General features: G+C 34.3%; 1 protein-coding gene across 1 annotated transcript; it reads right to left on the bottom strand.

Annotated features, from left to right (window-relative positions):
• Window positions 1-10,451: 10,451 nt before the first annotated feature.
• Window positions 10,452-20,973, bottom strand: edn3b (endothelin 3b). The gene is made up of 4 exons (XM_051097070.1): window positions 20,753-20,973; window positions 19,389-19,596; window positions 11,327-11,467; window positions 10,452-11,115 (listed from the first exon to the last, which is right to left on the bottom strand). Exons 1-4 carry the CDS (start codon window positions 20,814-20,816, stop codon window positions 11,067-11,069), a joined length of 462 nt encoding a protein of 153 aa, XP_050953027.1. The 5' UTR covers window positions 20,817-20,973; the 3' UTR covers window positions 10,452-11,066.
• Between the last annotated feature and the right edge of the window lie 337 nt (window positions 20,974-21,310).

Genomic DNA, 21,310 nt, shown 5'->3' with positions numbered 1-21,310 from the left:
GTCTTACTCTGCCTGAGCTCTGTTTTTTTTTTTCGGTTCATGGCAGTTAAGGTATGTCGAAAAACTCCCATCTCATGTTCACCCTCAACTTCAAAATCGCCCTATATAGCTGTTTTACCGTTTTTGTTAAGGGTGCTTGATCTTATTTGCTTGTTCACTTTGCAAAGACTGGGTCGGTACTTCTGCAGCGATGTAGGATGATTTTAAAATGATTTTTGAAGTTGACGGAGAAAATACGATTGGAGTTTTTCGACAAACCTTTACTGTCTTGAGCCAGAATACACAGAGTTTAGGAAGAGCAAGGCAAGACGAGCGTTTAAGATTAAAAAGTATTTAAATTGTATTTTCTTAATGAAAATAACCAATCGTTTCACTAGATAAGACTCTTCTTCAGCTGGGATCATTTACAACCACATTTGGGATCGTTTGAAGCTGCAGTTAAACTGAATTTTGAAAGTTCAAACTCTGGGCACCATATCAGTCCATTATATGGAGAAAGATCCTGCAATGTTTTCCTCAAACATAATTTCTTAATTTCTTTACGACTGAAGAAAGAAAGACATGAACATCATGGATGACAAAGGGGGTGAGTACATTATCTGTACATTTTTGTTCTGGAAGTGGACTTCTCCTTTAACTCACTCTGTCTGTATAACTTTCTTACCATTGTACAGTGCCTTGCAAAAGTATTCATACCCCTTCATTTTTTCCCACATTTTATGTTGCTTCTTTATGTTAAAGTGCTTTAAATGACTTTTTTCCCCACATCAATCTACACTCCATACACCATAATGACAAAGCAAAAAGAGATTTGTCACAAATTCATAAATGTGTTTTTTTTTAACTGAAATAAGTACATTGCATAAGTATTCATACCCTTAACTCAGTTCTTAGCTGAAGCACCTTTACAGCCTCAAGTATTTTTGGGTATGATGTGACAAGCTTTGCACACCTGCATTTGGCAATTATCTGCCATTCTTCTCCTCACCTCTTCATCTCTCAAGCTCTGTCAGCTTGGATGGGGCCAGATGCACATTTTCAGGTTTCTCCAGAAATATGTGATTGGGTTCAAGCCCAGGCTGTGGCTGGGCCACTCAAAGACATTCACAGAGTGCTTAGGGTCATTATCCAGTTGGAAGGTGAATCTTCTGCTCACTGTGAGGTTCTGAATGCTCTGGACTGGGTTTTCATTAAGGCTACATCTCTATATTTTTGTGTGTTGAGCTTTCCTTCTACTCTGACGAGTCCCTCAGTCCCTGCCGCTGAAAAACAGCCCCACAGCATGAGGCTGCTACCTCCATACTTTACTTTTGGGATGGTACTGTGTAGGTGATGAGCAGTGCCTGGTTTACTCCACACATGATGCATGGAACTGAGGTTTATCAGACCAGAAAATCTTGTTTCTTGCAATCTTGCAATCCTGTCTCTGAGCTCTACAGGCAGTGTTTTTTTCTCAGGGCTTAGTTTTTGCTCTGATATGCATTTCAGCTGTTTGACCCTTTAGTGTAGTAACATCTTCAAGCAATATGAATGCTCCTGAGCTAAACTTCAACTGTCCCAGATAGGCATGAATACTTATGCAATGGAATCATTTCAGTGTTTTATTTATAATAAATTTTTGTTTTTGCTTTGTCATTATGGTGTATGGAGTGTAGATTGATATGGGTAAAAAGTACTTTAATGCAGTTTAACATAAGGCAGCAACATAAATTGTGAAAAAAAATGAAGGGGTATGAATACTTTCGAAAAGCACTGTATGAACAGAACAAAACAAAACATTATCAAATATGTACGTCATATGTACGTTATGTTTTAATTATTGCACAAGCACTAAAAGTAACTAAAATTGACGTTTATTTGTGCCCACAATTTAATTCGTTCCCTCATTTTGTTTAAATATATACAATCTATTGTATAAATCTATTATCTGTTATGGCCATTAATTAAGTTTTTGTTCCCTTTAGCATGTTTATCTATGACCATGATTTATTAATTTGTAGACTTGTACTTGCAGACATGTACTAATTTGTTCCCTAATTTTGATTTAACTAAAACAAGGCAATGAATTAAAAGTTGTATGAATGTGTTCTTAATTAATGGCTGCAATAAAAATTAAAAAATCTTACTGAACCCAAACCCGAACAGTAGTATATGTAGCTGTGAGATGTGGAAACAAAGAAATTTTAAAACTTAAAGAGGAATTTAAAGGGAGCCAGTTGTTCAGTTATGAAATTTGCCCAACCATGGTATTAGGAAAGCCAAGAACCGAACATAAATATCTGTTTTCATTTTTTGGTCAGATTGTCCCTCGTTTTGGAAATCAACTGAGCATCTGTTATTAATCCACAGTCAAGTCAAGTTTGTGATGTCTTCATGTGTCTGTTGGCTGACTGATCTTTTAAAGGTCAGCTGTGCATTATGAAATGAAAGAATAGTTTTTATACTATATAAAATTCATGTTCAACACTTATTAGGGCTGCAAGGTTCCGCTTATCAGTTCATTTCGGTTTTAGTTGCAAGTAGCCATAATTAAAATAATTGTAATAATATTTCACAATATTACATGTGTTTTTGATTAAATAAATGCTGCCTTGGTGAGCATACAAGATTTTCAAAAACATAAAAAAATTATCAACCCCAAACCCCAATCAGTCTGTAAGGCATAACTTTATTTTATTCAAGCCAACTTTTAAAGTCTGCCTTAACAACTTGGCTTTTCTAGTTAAAATGAGTTATATGAGTTTCTTTCATATCATTTTTAAAGTTAATTTTAATTCTGCTTCCATATATTTAAATGTTTCCTTATATTCAAACTTATATATATAAATTTGCTACCTTTTTAATTTAATTCTGATGTACAACTCTGCTTAAAACAATTCAACGGATAGTATTCAAAAGTAGTTGTTTTCATAACTTTTATCATATATAACTTCGTCCAATAACTTGGCTTTACTGTGGTATGTAACAGCCACTTTTCACAATCCAAATGATTAAATAAAATCAGTCCCTTTCCTTACATTTCACCTCTTAAATTTCAGATAAAAGCTACAAATCTGCCCTGGGATGGTTCTGTGTACTCTTAACGTACTAATACATTGTTTTAAAGTACTAATATGTAACATTTAGGGTAAATAAGGTACAAAGATCTACTACATTTTGGCTTCTGAACCTAAGTGTACCACCTCAGTGACAGCTTTGTACCATATTTCTGAAGTAAATTGGTTGCAAACATTGTTTTATTTTGGCTGCAATACACAGCGATGTCTGATTAGGACCAGAGGGAGCAGTAATTCATTACTGTCACGTCTCACTAGAATTTCTCAGTTAACAGCACTCTCACAGTAAACACTTACTGTTTACACCATTAACACTGCAGTATATACAGATTATGGATCCATAATCTGTCTTTCTAGTACACCTTACCATCATATTTTCTGTTTACTTGTCTAAGAATGTCTCATAAGATTATCTATCACAGGAACGCTTGCAGCGTGCATCTGAGGACCGGAGACTTGTTATAAAACTGCTCCAGTCAGCTGCTTCTGGAATGAATTTGATAGCTCCCACCGCAGAGGCTGTCGATCATCCAGACAACATGCTTAATTGTCTGTGAAAGATTGCCATGAGGGGATCAAAAATTCCCTTTATGCCTAAAAGCAATTACCTTGCCCTTGTTTTTAAAACACTCCACTTGTGCACTGGTGCATGGATGAAAACAAGAGGCATGCTGGGACTGGCAAATGCAAGAGGACTGTGATTGAGCTCTGTCGAATTAATCAATATATTAGTCCAGTTTCTATAAAGGAAACACTACCATAGATAATAGCATAGTTGATGCATATGCAAAAGACTACAGATGTGAAATGCTTTCTCTGTTGCTAATAGAACTGGATCCACTTTAAAGCTCTTCATCTAAAAACAAATATTTTAGAAACTTAAATGCAGAACAGGTGTGTTGTTGTAATATAGACAAACTTTACTGATTAAGCCATTTAAAAACATCTAAAGCCGCAAGCATGTTGTAAAATGAGGCATCTAGGTATATTTAAACACAACGGTTTAAAAGTTTGGGGTCAGTAAGATTTTCAAAAAACTTAATATTTTTATTCATCAAGAATGCATTCAATCAAAAGTGATTGTAAATACATAATTTTTTTCAAAGATTGTATTTCAAATAAATACTGTTCTTGTCAATTTAAAATTTTTCAAAGAATCCTGAAAAAAAAGTATAAAAAATTTGCAAAAATATTAACCAGCAAAACAATTTTCAACATTGATAAGTGTTTTAGGGCCCTATGATTTCCGCGATGCGGAAAACGTGGACGGAATCGTGAATCCAGTCATAAAAACGGAATTTACTGAATAACACGGAATGTCACGGAATTTGTCAAAGTTTGAATGAATTAATCAAAAGTAGGTCATTACACTTAAATCAAACCGCAATATGGACTAGTATCTGTAAATTTTACGGAGCAAAAATACAATTTAATTGTGAATCCTGCATGTTCTGCGTGTATTTTAATGAATGGAGCAGACGAGCGGAACTAACGTTATATCATATACACACAGAAATGTAAAGGTAGACAAGGCAACCCGTCAAAATAAAATTCCGGTTTAACTAAAGACACTGTGCCAGATATATATTACTACTATTACTACTACTACTAAAATGAAACAAACATTATTTTTTAGGGTATAATCACACAACATTTCTTCCATGTTTTAATTTTAATAGTAAATTCCCCCTTTTTTTGCTTAATTTTCAATAATTAAAAGATAAATTAAATTAATGTTTTATGCCTTCATTTGATAACCAGAACATTTTAAATACACAACACAGAATTTCTGAGGGTATAAAAAGCTTTCATAAGGCTATTTTAAGAATAAATTTGAATAAATTAAGTATGCATGTAAATAATTAGACATGTTAAAACACAGAACTTGAACACAATAAAACATATGCTGAGAAAACATAAAACATTTCATGGGCCTTAAACATGTCATTTTTGTTAAACCTTTATTAAATTTATGTGAAATTGTATAAGTTTCATGATTTTAATTAATTAGACACACTCTTTAATAAAGTTTAATTTAACCATTAAAAAGGAGCTGAGAAAATGGGAAAAAACGGAATCCAGAAAAATTGAAATGGAAAACACGGAATTTGGAAAAAAATAAAACAGAATTTGGGTAGAAATAAAACAGATTTCATAGGGCCCTAGTGTTTCTTGACAAGCAAATCATCATATTAGAATGATTTCTGAAGGATCATGTGACACTGAAAACTGGAGTAACGATGCTGAAAATTTAGCTTTGCATCACAGGAATAAAACACATTTTAAAAACTACAAAACATTTATTTACAATTGTAATACTATTTCACAATGGCTCGAAAAGCTTAAGAGAAGAAATGTGCAGCTTGTAATTTTGTAAAATAACTTCTATTAAGTCCTTTTTTAAAAAATTGTTTGGCTGTAAACTTCTATTTTTACAAACTGAGTGACATGCATGTCACATTTTCCAGTCAAAGTTTTTATTTAACCCAGAATATCCTTTGAATTTACTAAGCCGCAACAATAAGCAGCTGGACTCTGAACTATAAATATTCAGTGACAAAAATGAATTTTTATGTAAGATCCTCACAAAATCAGATGTTTGTGTTCATGGATGGAATGTCGTTGAAAAACAGCGTACCATCAGCACATTCTTAGCTATAATTACAATTTCTCAGGCAAAACTATATTTCATCCAACATCTTTAGCATTTATAGCTGTTGAAACATTTCAGTTATTGTAGGATTTTGTAAACACTTTTTGGGGCCTCCATATCTGACACTGTGGGGCTTTGATATGTGTGACCCTGGACCACAAAACCAGTCATAAGTATCAATTTTATACATCATCTGAATAAATAAGCTTTCCACTGATGTATGGTTTGTTAGGAAAAGACAATATTTGGCTGAGATACAACTATTTAAAAATCTGCAACCTGAGAGTGCAAAAAAAAAAAAAAAAATTAAAAATATTGAGAAAATCTCCTTTAAAGTTCTTAGCAATGCATATACCTAATCAAAAATTAAGTTTTGATATATTTACAGTAGGAAATTTGCAAAATATCTTCATGGAACATGATCTTTCCTTAATATCCTAATGATTTTTGGCATAAAAGAAAAAATTGATCATTTTGACCCATACAATGTATTGTTGGCTATTGCTATAAATATACCCGTGCTACGTACGACTGGTTTTGTGGTCCAGGGTCACATTTGTGCTAAGAATGTTATGCATAATGCAAAGCACACAATTTACTGCCTAAACCAAAAACTCAAGTTTCAAGAAAAGCAAGGCCATAGAGGGTACTGAGAAAGTTTTAGATCAGAAAGTCCAATCTCTATGTAAACTATGTACAAAACTTACATGACATGAAAAACATTAAAGAGTGGCAGGTGAAATTACCAGTTAATATTAAAAGAAGTAATGAACAAGCCAGTGATGAAACAGACTGAAAATAAATAATGTTTTAAATAGAAAAATTGTATATAAAAACATTATATAGAATGAATGATCTTCAAATACTGTACACAATTTGTAATATTCAACAAATAGTATCATGTGAAAATAAACCAGACATTTAGGCTGGGTCATATGCTATCATATCATGCCATGCACCTTTAAAACTAGATTGGCATTATAAGACCACACAAAGACCCTTATGTCAGTAAACAGAAATAAACTGTCTTCTTTGTATTTTACAAAATGTATGCCTAAGTTACAGAATATTTTCATTTACATTCACGCTTCTGCAAACACTATTAGTCTGAGGATGGCTCACACCTTAAAGGAGAAGTCCACTTCCAGAACAACAATTTACAAATAATGTACTCACCCCCTTATCATTCAAGATGTTTATGTCTTTCTTTCTTCAGTTGTAAAGAAATTATGTTTTTTGAGGAAAACAATTCAGAATTTTTCTCCATATAATGGACTGCTATGGTGCCCCAATTTTGAACTTCTTAAAAATGTAGTTTAAATGCGGCTTCAAACGATCCCAAATGTGGTTGTAAACAATCCCAGCCGAGAAATAAGGGTCTTATCTAGCACAACGATCGGTTAATTTAATAAAAATAATACAGTTTATATACTTTTTAATGCCAAACGCTCGTCTTGTCTTACTCTGCCTGGACTGTTTTTGTTCCGGTTCATGACAGTTAGGGTATGTCGAAAAACTCCCATCTCATGTTCTCCCTCAACTTCAAAATCATCCTATATTGCTGTTTTACCTTTTTTGTTAAGGGTGCTTGATCTTCTTTGCATGTTCACTTGCAAAGACTGTGTTGGTACTTCTGCAGCGATGTAGGATGATTTTGAAATGATTTTTGAAGTTGGAGGTTGGAACTGGAGTGTTTCGACATACCCTAACTGTCTTGAACCAGAATACACAGAGTTCAGGGAGAGCAAGACAAGACGAGTGTTTGAGATTAAAAAATATTTAAAATTTTTTTTTTAAATAACCGATCGTTTCGCTAGATAAGACCCATTTGGGATCATTTAAACTGCCTTTTAGAAGTTCAAAATCGGGGCACCATACCAGTACATGGGCGTTGCTAGACCCCATTTACTGAGGCACGTGCCCCAGTAAAAATCTGCTGTGCCCCAGTAAAATCTCAAGTTTGAGTTATAATTTACTTAATTTGTCAGTGTATTAATTTAGAATGATAATCCCGAAATAAAGAAATTAATCTATATGTAACAACCGAATCAACGCTTGTAAAAGCAATGCAGTTTAACCGATGACAAACTGGCCTGTGCGTGCAGAAATCCATGCCCGCGCACGTCTGTATATTTAAAGGAGAAGTTCACTTCCAGAACAACAATTTACAGATAATGTACTCACCCCCTTGTCATCCAAGATGTTCATGTCTTTCTGTCTTCAGTCGTAAAGAAATTCTGGTTTTTGAGGAAAACATTTCAGGATTTTTCTGCATATAATGTACTTCATTAGTGCCCCGATTTTGAACTTCCAAAATGCAGCTTCAAAGGGCTCTACACAATCCCAGAACAAAGCAGAGGAAGAAGGGTCTTATCTAGCAAAACGATCGGTCATTGTTTTCGAAAAATAATAATTTGTATACTTTTTAAGCAAAAGCTCGTGTAGCACAGGCTCTGGGATGCGCGTCCACGAGTCGTTCTTGAACGATTTGTTAATTTTGAATGAATCTTCAATGTGACTCGGGAAGAACGAGTCGTCTCGGGAGTGATTGGTTCAGTCGCGCATGCACAACATCCTATTAGGTTCTGTACTGGAATTAGTTCACCTGTTCACGAAATGGCTAGAAAAAAGATTTGTTCATTTTGCTGAACGAGACTCAAAGGTACGAGTAGGTAAAATGATGCGAACTTCTCATCACTACTACGAATCATGTCTTCAAATCACCACAAGTTCACTGTCTGTGTACTCCGGCTCAAAATGGTAGAGTATGTCGAAACACTTATTTTCTCCTACAACTTCAGAATCGTCCGACATCGTTGCACCTTTTTGTTTGTAAACAGCGTTTGACTTACTTGCACTTTCTTAGTCTTTGTGCGTTCACTTTGTAAACACTGGGTCTGTGGTTCCGCCTACATTCTGCATGACCTTCCTACGTGATTCAATAGTACTTGAATGCACATCCCAGACCCTGTGCTACATGAGCTTTTGCTTAAAAAGTATACAAATTATTATTTTTCGAAAACAATGACCGATCGTTTTGCTAGATAAGACCCTTTTTCCTCTGCTTTGTTCTTGGATTGTTTAGAGCCCTCTGAAGCTGCATTTTGGAAGTTCAAAATCAGGGCACCAATAAAGTCCATTATATGGAGAAAAATCCTGAAAAGCTTTCCTCAAAAACCATAATTTCTTCATGACTGAAGACAGAAAGACATAAACATCTTGGATGACAAGGGGGTGAGTAAATTATTTGTGAATTGTTGTTCTGGAAGTGGACTTCTCCTTTAACGGCAACTGCAACTTACAAAGAAGTGTATTTTTGTTGTGTTCTGTAGAAATGTGTTATGAAATTAATATTTATTTATATGAAAAAGTGATGTGAGTAATGGGGGGCCTGTGCCTCAGTAGAGTTTTAGGTCTAGCAACGCCCCTGGGTGAGTACATTATATGTGAATCTTTGTTTTGGAAGTGGACTTCTCCTTTACAAAAATACAGAGTTTACAAAAATAATGTACTAATGTACTGTGAAATACTATGTTTTCTAGGTAACAAAGCAGATAAAAGAAGTGAGATAATGCTATAAAAATAATGTTATAAGCACTGATAAAACGCTTATGGTTTACTCATAGTTTTACGACTGCTTCTCCGTAACCCGTTTTGTATTGTTATTGCTAGTAGTGTAGGCCTAAGTAAGCTAAATGAACTATGAGTATTTTTTTCGCGTTACCTGCAGATATCCCTGCTTATTTGTCAGCAAAAGTCCGCCGGATGATGTAAACGCATAGTGAGTGTTGACTTCTGACAGCTCCGGGGCTTTTGTGAAAAACTACAGATTGTACGTCCGGAGTTTTTTATTCCCGCTCACGAATAGTCTAATCGAGCCCAGTGTATTGTGGGTATTGTAGTTTTCCTACCTTTTTCTGTACAACCCGTTTTATGTAGCCTTGTAGTGCTGAAAGTTGCAAACAAAAACTGTGTTTGTGCTGCATAGGCAGCTAGCTTTATTAAAACCCCATCTTGCCAGCAATGAATTATCCCTTTAAAGGAACTAACTAAAGCAACTTGTAGGCTAATGTTAGGTAGTTTAAAAGCGAAACAGTGGTTAAGGATAGGCTACCGTTACGAAAATTAACCATGGTTTTATTATAGTAAAAGTGTAGTAACCATGTTTTTTATTTTTTTGATGCATTGATTATTTGTATAACCATAATTTTACTACACATACTATGGTTAGTGTACCAAGACCATGGCTAGTTTGTGGTTACTATGTTTTAATTATAGTAACCATGTTTTTTGGTTTTATTTGTAGTAAAACCATGGTTAATTTTCATAAGGGTATGCTTTGAATGATACAGAACTGTTAAAAAGTAACGACGAAGCTTGTACTTAATAACATTGACCATATAATGACCATATAATAATTAAAAGTGTTTACAAATACAAATAATATTAGTTAAAATTAAATGGTAGTGAAACTAAAACAAATCATTATTGCTAATAAGCCATCCAAAGGTGTTTAATGCAAGTTTTCTTTATGTTTTGGCGAATAAAGTATTTAGATACCTCCTGCAGGTACCTAAAACTCTCAGGTTATTGTTTAATATATTTGGCACAGTATTAGAGTACGAGACCATTTAGTTTAGTATTCAGCTTTCAGTATATTGTTCTCAGTGGACCCATTATTTCATGCATGAATAACAACATTTAAACTCAAAGCCATCTAAAGAATATAAAATGTCATATCTTGTTGTGAAGAGGGGATACATTTTGCTGGAGTGAGCAAAAATGTAGGAAATAATTTCAGGAGGTTGAAAATTGCGGCGGTTAATCTGGCAATCTTTCTCTCTGGAGACTTGGAGTTCCTAACAGTTCACCAACAATAACACTGTTAAACGTTTAATTTTCTGCTATCAGCCAAAGTGAAGGAGCCTCAGCACACGTAAAAATTCAAGACACACTTCATCTCCATCTTCACACAGTAATCCCTGTGTGTGCTCTCTGAAAATCAGCCCACAAAGTGGAGATAATGCAGAGTGTATTTTACAGGTCTATTTCCAATTCCGCAAGGGCGTCCGCTGAATATTTGTATTAGGTCTAAAGTCAGGCTGAAACAAGTGGACGTAACCCTTGAAGCAAGGACGTGGGTCCCACACAGATATGCTTCCGAAATCTGCAAAGAGTTTTCTAAAGAATTCACTTGTTACCGTGGACCAGATGAGTCAAGGGCGTTCCAGGAAATATAACACTGTGAGGAATGTGGGGAAGGTTTTGCTCCAAATCTGTGAAAATCCAAAACCTGTGCCTAGTTGGGTGCCCAGTTTGATGCAGATCATCTTAAAGGCTTGAGGTGTCACGTGTTTTTACCCAGGTGAACGTCCTATCAATCTTCTGTCCGGCACATTCTGTCTTCTTCGTAATTCAAAACAGAACCATAAAATAGCATCACACACAATGATGGAATTGGAAACAGAAAAATATATACTATTATATTTCCCCCTGTAGCGTCTTACATTAGTGATTATACAGTAGGATACATTCAGCTTAGTTTTGTAGCTAATGAAACAAATAAAATGCAATAAATAAATACAGATTATTTTGCTTATGACTTAGTTTTGTGTACCTTGCGTTACAGAAGTTGTAGCACTGGGAATCACTGTGGTCTGCACATGTGCAGCGATGAAGTACCGTCCCATCTGTACCACTGGAGCGTTTCAGTCGCTGAGGGCTGCGGTAACTGGACATGCCATACGGAACTGTGCGCCTGCACACAGAACAGATATGAACTTTTATTTTGGGCATCTTATGATTTTTAATAATTCCTTACAGGGATAGCTCACCCAAAAATGAAAATTCTGTTATTGTTTACACACCCTCATGTTAATCTGAATGTATAAGACTTTGGTTAGTCTTGGAAACACAGATTAAGATATTTGTAATGAAATCTGAGAGGATTCTATCCCTCTACTGAAAGTCCAAGTCCAGTAGTTTTTCAACACTTTTGTGTATTTGAACCTTTTCCAACAATGACTGTATGATTTTGAGATCCATCTTTTCACACTGAGGAACTCATATGCAACTATTACAGAAGGTTTAAATGCTCACTGATGCTCCAGAAGAAAAAAAAGATGCGTTAAGAGTCGGGGGGTGAAAACTTTTGGAATGTGAAGATCAGGGTAAATTTAACTTATTTTGTCTTCTGGAAAACATGTAAGTATCTTCTGTAGCTTCTGAAGGGCAGTACTAAATGAAAAAAAAAAGAAGGTATTTAGGCAAAATAAGAAAATTATACACGTTCATTCTTTTCAAAAGTTTTCACCCCCTGGCTCTTAGTGCATCATTTTTCCTTCTGGAGCATCAGTGAGTGTTTGAATCTTCTGTAATAGTTGCATATGAGTCCCTCAGTTGTCCTCAGTGTGAAAAGATGGATCTCAAAATCATACAGTCATTGTTAGAAACGGTTCAAATACACAAAAATGCTGGAAAACGAAAGAGTTTGTGAGATCTGAAGGATTTTTCTGAAGAACAGCAGACAGTTTAAATGTTCAGGACAAACAAGGGACTTATGAATTACTATCAGTAAACTAAAAACACAGCTGTGGATCATTCAGGTAACAATACAGTATTAAGAATCAGTGGGGTTGTAAACGTTTGAACCAGGTCATTTTTATAAATTCAACTATTATTTTCTCTTGTGGACTATACGTAAACATCTTTTATGTGAAATATCTTATTCAGGTCAGTACTAAATAAACAATAACATGTATTTTGTATGATCCCTCTTATTTTGATAAAATAATTAAGATTTTGCAGATTCTGAAATGGGGATGTAAACTTTTGACCTCAACTGTATTTACACTAACTTTGCCCACCAACATGTTATTTGGCTAGTCAACACTACAAAAGATGATAGCATATGACGTAGTCTTTTTAATGCAATCGACCCAAGTTCGAATCTGGCTTTTACTTAAGTTTTTTCTCCCTTTTTATATCTCACATCGGATCAGAAAGGCATTTATTTTAAATAAAAATGAAGGAAATTATCAAAAAGTTAAAAAGAAAGGTGGGTAGGGTTAGGGTAGGTGTTGGGAGGGCTTTATTGTCCCAATAGGGTGGCATCTATTTAATCTATTTATGGCATCTATTTCAAGTAGAATTAAAATTATAATTTGCACTCAATGCAATATTATTTCATACTGTTTTGTAATGTACTACAATTCTGAGGTGCAGATAATTGCCACTTTTTACTAAAAGTAGTATAAATGGCAGAAAATCCTGCTATTTTCAAGTAGTATAAACAGAATCCATTGCTATTTACACTTAGTGTATTAGCAAATTAGAAATAGCAAAGTGTAAATAGCCTCTTTCGAATAGCCGCTGCTATAAACATTTCCTGATAGTTTAACCACCCCCATGTCATCCAAGATGTTCATGTTTTTCTTTGTTCAGGCGAAAAGAAATTAAGGTTTTTGTGGAAAACATTCCAGGATTTTTTCTCCATATAGTGGACTTCAATGGGGGTCAGCAGTTTGAAGGTCCAAATTGCAGTTTCATTGCAGCTTCAAAGGGCTCTATACACTCCCAGCCAAGGAATAAGGGTCTCTACGCCATGCATGACCTTTCCAACGTGACTACGTAATGTGTGAAGTCCAGCTAGTGCATGATGAGCATTTGTGGTTAAAAAGTATACTTTTTAAAAAAAATAAATAAATAAGACCCTTCTAAAAAAGACCCTTAATCCTCAGATGGGATTGTGTAGAGCCCTTTAAAGCTGCATTGAAACTGCAGTTTACACCTTCAACCCACTGGTCCCCACTGAAGTCCACTGGAGAAAAATCCTGTAATGTTTTCATCAAAAACATTAATTTCTTTTCATCTGAAGAAAGAAAGACATGAACATCTTGGATAACATGAGGATGAGTAAATTAGCAGGACATTTTCATTCTGGAAGTTAATTAATCCTTTTATTTGTTTTTCCAACATTAAGCAAAGTCTTATGAGTAATTAATGACAGAATTCTCATTTGAGAGTGAACTGTTCCTTTACATCAAAAGAGAAAATATACTGAAATGTTTCTTTGGTTCTGAAATGACAAAATTATACAGTAATACTTAATATTTGGTCAAATATATTTAATAAGTGCGTTAAACATGTTTTCATCTGTTTCTTGTTTACTTAGAGGTCAAAACGTTGCTTTGGAAATCACTATGCCAACCAAACAAATTCAAGACTGACTCTGGAATGATTTAAGGCATTCATTACTGGATTTAAATGTGGTTGTCGTTCCTGATACTTTCCAGTGTGAATGTGTCCTTTCTTGCACATGAAATGTGCTGTAGTTGCCTTTCATCTTGAAAAAAACATTTTGTTGTTTAATGAAAAAATGTGCTGTCATGACAACTTCAGTTTGCCAATGAATTACATATTAAGCCATTGTTCCATTTTCTCCTGTGCACAAATATTTAGAGCCCTCTCATTTGGTTGGAGTAAAGCTTAAAAGGCATGGCACTGCTTTTGAGACAACAGGTGGGCTGGTAAATCATGGTGAAATGTAGTTTTGATGGTGTATAAGCAGTAAAGAGAACAAAGCCATAAAAGATAAGCCTGATTTTCACAATCATGCCAAACAGATTATTAAAATTTAAATCACACCACATATGGCGCATGTTGGGCTGAACTCATACAGTAATTGCACAAAAATTTCAACTGATTTCAAACACAGACTGCAATAAACTAGCAAAAACACAAATGGTGCTTTGACCACAACTGTTTCAAGAGAACATAGACTGTGCTCACCATTTATTTGATTAAAAGTAAAACAATAATATTGTGAAATGTTATTGCAATTTAAAATAAGTGTATTCTATTTTAATATGTGACCCTGGACCACAAAACCAGTCTTAAGTAGCACAAGTATATTTGTAGCAATAGCCAAAAATACATTATATGGGTCAAAATTGCACCATCAGATTTTCAAATAATTGTATCTCGGCCAAATATCGTCCGATCCTAACAAACCACACATCAATGGAAAACGTATTTAGCTTTCAGATGATGTATAAATCTCAATTTCAAAAAATTGACCCTTATTACTAGTTTTGTAGTCCAGGGTCACATATATTTTAAAATATAATTTATTCCTTTGATGCAAAGCTGATCCTTCAGAAATCATTCTAATATGATGATCTTCTGCTCAAGAAATATTATAATGTTTAATAATATTTATTATTATGCTGACAGCAGTTGTGCTGTTTAATATTTCTGTAGAAACTGTAATTCAAGTTTTTAGGTTTCTTCAATGAATAGAAAGTTCAAAATAACAGCATTTATTTGAAATATAAATCTTTCGTAAAAAAATATACAGTACAAATGACTTGTCACTTTTGATCAATTTAATGCATCCTAACTGAATAAAAGTATTAATTCAATAAAAACGTTACTTTTTAAAGGGGTCATTGGATGCCCATTTTCCACAAATTGATATGATCCTTTAGCATCTTAAAGGAGAAGTCCACTTCCAGTCTTTCTTTCTGCAGTCGTAAAGAAATTGTTTTTTTGAGGGAAACATTACAGCATTTTTTCCCCATATAATGGACTGATATGGTGCCCCGAGTTTGAACTTCCAAAATGCTGTTTAAATGCAGCTTCAAACGATTCCAAATGCGGTTGTAAACGATCCCAGGCAAGGAAGAAGGGTCTTATCTAGCGAAACGATCGGTTATTTTCATAAAAATAATACAATTTATATACTTTTTAATGTCAAACGCTCATCTTGTCTTACTCTGCCTGAACTCTGTGTATTCTGACTCAAGACAGTTAGGGTATGTCGAAAAACACTGATCGTATTTTCTCCCTCAACTTCAAAATCGTCCTATATCACTGTTTTACCTTTTTTGTTAAGGGTGTTTGATCTTCTTTGCACATTCACTTTGCAAAGACTGGGTCGGGACTTCTGCAGCGATGTAGGATGAATTTAAAATGATTTTTGAAGTTGAGGGAGAAAATACGATTGGAGTTTTTCGACATACCCGAACTGTCTTGAGTCAGAATACACAGAGTTCAGGGAGAGAAAGGCAAGACGTGCATTTGAGATTAAAAAGTATTTAAATTGTATGTTTTTAATGAAAATAACTGATCTTTTCGCTAGATAAGACCCTACTTCCTTTGCTGGGATTGTTTACAACTGCATTTGGGATCGTTTGAAGCCGCATTTAAACTGCATTTTGGAAGTTCAAAATCGGGGCACCATATCAGTCCATTATATGGAGAAAATTCCTGAAATGTTTCCCTCAAAAAACACAATTTCTTTACGACTGAAGAAAGACATGAACATCTTTGACGACAAGGGGGTGAGTAAATTATCTGTAAATTGTTGTTTTGGAAGTGGACTTCTCCTTTAATAAAAAGTCTATAATATACTTTGATTAAAAATTCTTAATGGTAGTGTAAAACAACACCCTTTTTGATTTGCCAAAATCAGCTCTGCAAAAATCATCCTGTTCTGGCTGAGGTTGCTTTTAATGTTAATAAGCTCTGCTCGCCCCGCCCCTCTCTTCTCTCTGTGGAGTGACGAGCCTGTTTACTTTAGCTGCGTTTAACCGCTAAACTTGCTAACTAGCACGTTATTAGGAAAGGTGATCGCAAAGATTCACAAAAAAACCCCCCTTATACTCACTTCAGCTGTAAGTGAAGATAGATCACGAATGATTTGCGCAAACATCAGGAGGTGCATTCCCTTCACAAACAAATGTAATCCACTGCATATTCAGCGGCTCAAATGTCGGGAGTAAATGATGACCACTTGCTGGATGTTCATTATTACATCCAGCAACACAACACCTCAATCGCTCAATTGGAGATATTCTTGTCTAACTTACATCCCTGCTTTGGCATCAAAACAATGGAAGTTGGACTGTTACAGCTGATCTGAGGTAAAACGCTCATGTTAATCAACTATCGTGGGAGCGGCCTCTGTGGGTGTGACGCCACAACGACAGGCATCTGAGAACGGGTCGATTTGAAAAAGGGGATATTATTTTTACAGATTAATTAAAAACCACTGCATGGATTTTTATCATTATAGGGTAGATTTGTACATACACTGCCAACACACATTAATGTTTAAACAACATGTAAAAGTGAACTTTGCATCCGATGACCCCTTTAAACTCTTAACAATGTAAATTCTGTCATCATTTACTCACTCTATGTTGTTTCAAACATGTATGACTTTCTTTCCATATGAACAAAACAAAACAGTGAGACATTTCTCAAAATATCTTCTTTTATGTTCCAGAGAAGAAAGTCATACATACAAAAAATATGCTAGCGAAAGAAACCTGTTATATTTAAAACAAAGCTGGATTGACACTGAGTTGGAGATAAACCACAAGAGGCTGCCTCTAGTGATGAGTTGGAACAAGGGCCAAAAATCTTTCTGCAGTCTCATCTGGGAAAGCGTCCATGCACTTTATATGAGCTTCTCTCTGATCTCCAGCCACTCTCTTCAGTACTCTCTTTCTGAACGCATGCCTCTCATCTCACATCACAAGTGTTTGCTCTCACGTTGACCATTTGGTTTCAGCACGGAGCCAGAGGTCCGAGCTGAATTCCTGAAGGATCGCCTGTCAATACCAATGGTGAGTGATGTGCCGCAACACATTGTAAGTCATTGTTTAAATAGCGCAGCGTCAATCTGAATCACTCTACTAAAAGTCCTGTGGTGATCTCTCATGTATTTGGCTAAATAGCAATAACTCACTCGTGGTTGCATGTTGTCATTTTTTTGTCATTTATACTTCTCTATATATCTAGATTTAAAAATGTCTTTTAATCATGTGTTTTCCGGCTGTGGAATCATATTGATTTAAGGAGTGTTGGGCATGACCTCATTTTAATATTTTTAGGTATTCTGGCGAATCATATGGGAAATTAAACCGGGTTTATTTTAAATGATATATATATACTGTTTGTGCTGGCTGTCAAAAAGTGATCATATTCAAACTCTAATTTTTGAGAATCCTGTTCTTCTATTGCATCAGCACCATGGACAGTAACCGTCACCATGGAAACACAGTCACATCATGTAAAGCTTGTGGTAAGTATTGCAGAATTGTAAGCTGGACCTCTATGTACAATATAAAGAGCAGACACCATTAAATCAATGACACTCCATCATTCTGCTCAATCAGGTTTAACTACATGTCAGTCAAACTACTAAACTTTATTAAGTCATGGCTTAATTATAATATATCATATTTATTTCAAAAGTTTCAAAAGTTTTAGTAAATGTTATTTGACGCACTTTTGAAACACAATACAGCAAAAACAGTAATATGGTAAAATGTTTTCTTAATATATTTTAAAATGTAACTTATTCCAGTCTTTAGTGTCACATGATCCTTCGGAAATAATTCTAATATGCTGATGTGATGCTCAAGAAACATTTCTTATTATTACCAATGCTGAAAACAGATCATTTTTTAAGTTAAAAAGAACAGCATTTTAAGTTTTTTTAAGGTAACACTTTACAAAAGGTGCCATTTGTTAACATTAATGTAATTACTAACATTAACAAACAATTAACAATACATTCATTACATTATTAGTTAATAAAAATAGTCGTTTATTGTTTGTTCATGTTAGTTCACAGTCCATTAACTAATGTTAACAAACACAACTTGTGATTTTAATAATGCATTAGTAAATTCTGAAATTAACATTAACTAAGATTAATAAATGCTCCAGAAGTATTGTTCATTCTTAGTTCACGTTAACTAATGTAGTTAACTAATGAACCTTATTGTAAAGTGTTACAGAAATTAAATAAATTAATACTTTTATTGAGCAATGATGCATTAAATTGATCAAAATTGACTTTTTAATGTATAAAATATTTATATATATATATATATATATAAAAAGTTCATCAAAGTTGTTCTAAGACAGTATTGTTTCGGTTTTAGGATAACTTTGATGGAAGCTGTACTGCATTAATTTTTGTCCTTATTCCCCTTAATAATCCAAGCTGAATTACAACTACTCAGTGTTCTATGACTTTTCATGGATAACAATATTGGTCTAATACAGTGAAATAGAAAAATAGACAGAACAACCTGATCCAATTACTTTTAAGTGCCTCACAGTGCTTCTGTCCTGAATATAAAGGTCACTGGGTTGATCATTCATCAAGCTACAAGCCTAAACAACAAACTTTCAAAACAGATTCTTCAGCATGACTGAGAATCCTTGCCCTAATATCATGCATGCAATGTATTACTTTACCAAGGGTTCATTTTGTTTACCCCTCTAGAGACCAAACCAACAAATACTACATTTACTACAAATGTGTGTTTCTGCAGAATCTTCTGCCTTGTAGCAATGAAAACGTGGTTTGTTGATTGGTAAATAAATTAAAATGACTATTTTTAGTATATTGTAACCTGTTGTTAAAACATGTTTGTGTACAGTTTATAGAATACATTTTATTTTTAATTTGCATTTTGTTTGGGAAACAGACTATTGAACAAAATAAAAATAAATAATTACTTGATTATCAAAATATTAAAGAATAGAGATTTAGAGATTAGAGATTTTGTGAAATACTCATTTTTTCACTGACACTTCAGTAGACATATTATTCATCATTTGCAGAAGATCTTGAGAATGGTGATGAATGTACTCACTGTGGGGTGTTGATCCAGATGATGCCCAAGTGACAGTAATAAACACATTCCCTGTCCTTAAAGGAGTAGCAAGTGCAGCGCTTGGATCTTGTGCGGGTGTGTGATGCTGAAATGAGCTCTGCTTTCGTCTGCGGATGTAAAACACTGTTCGGATCATCGCAGAAGACTGGAGATGAGTGCAGGTCTTCTGTCCTGGATAATGATGCACCTTTAATTTGAACAATAATCCATCGTTATCAAAGAGCATAGCTAATGTCAAAGCACCAAAGTACACTGGAATTGCAATTTACAAATGTGGGAGAAAAGGTCAAAAAAAAAAAAAAAAAAAAAAAAAAGGTCCAGGCACATTTCAGGCACAATTATAGGGCAAGCACCATTATTCTCATTAGTAATTCTCATTAGATCCTCATTACTGACAGAATAATGTAATACAGTGTTATTGTTTGTTTCGATGCACAAAAATATTAATAACAATAACAGCAGCTGATATTTATAATGCTATAAAAATTGTATATTACATTATCTTGTATAAGAATATTATTATTATTATTTTAAGTAATGGTGAAAGTAACGGTTACACTGTTACGTGGTGTTCTTGTTACAGTGTAATTATACATTTAAGTACTGAGTAATATTAATGAACTAATTGTACTTACTATATGGTTAGGGTTATAATTAGGTTTATAATTTAGGGTTACTTGCATGTGATTATGCATAATAATTGTTTTTATAATAGAAAGTACATGTAACATGTAACAAGGACACCTTAAAATAAAGTGTAGCCCTCTACAGTAAGGAACCATTAGTTAACAAGGAGCAATACCTTTTTTTTTTTTTTTACATTATCTTTGTTAATGTTAAAGGTAAAGGTAAAAATTCTTCTGATCATTTTTAGTTCAATTTAGCTCTGGTGCATTAAATAATATTACTTTGGATTTTCATAATGTATTAGTAAATACTGAAATTAACATTAATTAAGTTTAACATTTTAACCTTAAGCGTTACCACTATTATTAAATTACAGTGTTGAGGAATATTAGAATTTTAAAGAAAATGTGCTTAATTTTCATGATACTAGGTCTAATGTCAAATTGCAAAAGGCGTAAAATAAGCTTGAAATTATTAAAAAAAAAAAAAAGTGTTGTCTTGTGATCCAGTCATGTTCTTCACCCATGTATTAGCCACATAACAGTCGGTAATGAGGAAAAACCATACGAACTGAATGACACTAAAGTACGCAGGCTGAACAGAACTTAAAACTAGTTAAATAACAAACTATTAATGGCTCCAATAAATTAAAAAACCCACTTTACTCATGTAAAACTCAGAACAAAATTGTGATTCAGTCTAGCTGGAGCACTTACCCACGGTGAAAACGTTTAGCAAACTCACAATTAACAAAAGAACGTCAGGAAACAGTTTTGCCATTTTGCCAGCGTCCTTTTAAAACGCGCAACCAATTTTTATATGTGGAAAAAGTTGTCAGACGCGGTATCCGAGTTTCTAAATAACAAATGTCTTCCAAAATAATTCCACTTCAGTCCACAAACCAGTTCTGAGCATCATGTTCTTCACCTCTGAAAAAGCTGTGGTGTAAAGGAAAATGAGATTTTTTTCACGGTCAGACAAAATATATATTTATAGCGCGTGTTGACACCACCCACTGGTGACCGCGCTCACATACACACGAGTGTAGTTTCAGAGGAGAAACTAATGCTGTGAAACATGACAGCTCAAATCAGCCTGATATTACAAAAGTAGCGCACTTTGGAATTTGGATTTGTCCCTGTATAGTTCGATCTTCTATGTATAGATATATAGCCTACTAAAACAGTCCGTTATTTACACTCTGTTGTCTCTTTTCACTTCAGGAATTTTAGCAACTAATCTTTCTCAGCCTTGAGGAATTTGCTCACGTTGAT

Source organism: Labeo rohita, chromosome 23 (assembly GCF_022985175.1).
Source record: "Labeo rohita strain BAU-BD-2019 chromosome 23, IGBB_LRoh.1.0, whole genome shotgun sequence".
Taxonomy (NCBI): domain Eukaryota; kingdom Metazoa; phylum Chordata; class Actinopteri; order Cypriniformes; family Cyprinidae; genus Labeo; species Labeo rohita.
Note: the sequence above shows the minus strand (reverse complement) of the source record. Positions and strands in the feature narration are given on the sequence as shown.

Coding starts and splice junctions, on each gene's coding strand:
- edn3b (XM_051097070.1), bottom strand. CDS start 20,816: ATGGCAAAACTGTTTCCTGACGTTCTTTTGTTAATTGTGAGTTTGCTA. Junction 19,597..20,752: donor GCTAAACGTTTTCACCGTGG/GTAAGTGCTCCA, acceptor TTCAAATTAAAG/GTGCATCATTATCCAGGACA. Junction 11,468..19,388: donor ATCTGGATCAACACCCCACA/GTGAGTACATTC, acceptor TTCTGTGTGCAG/GCGCACAGTTCCGTATGGCA.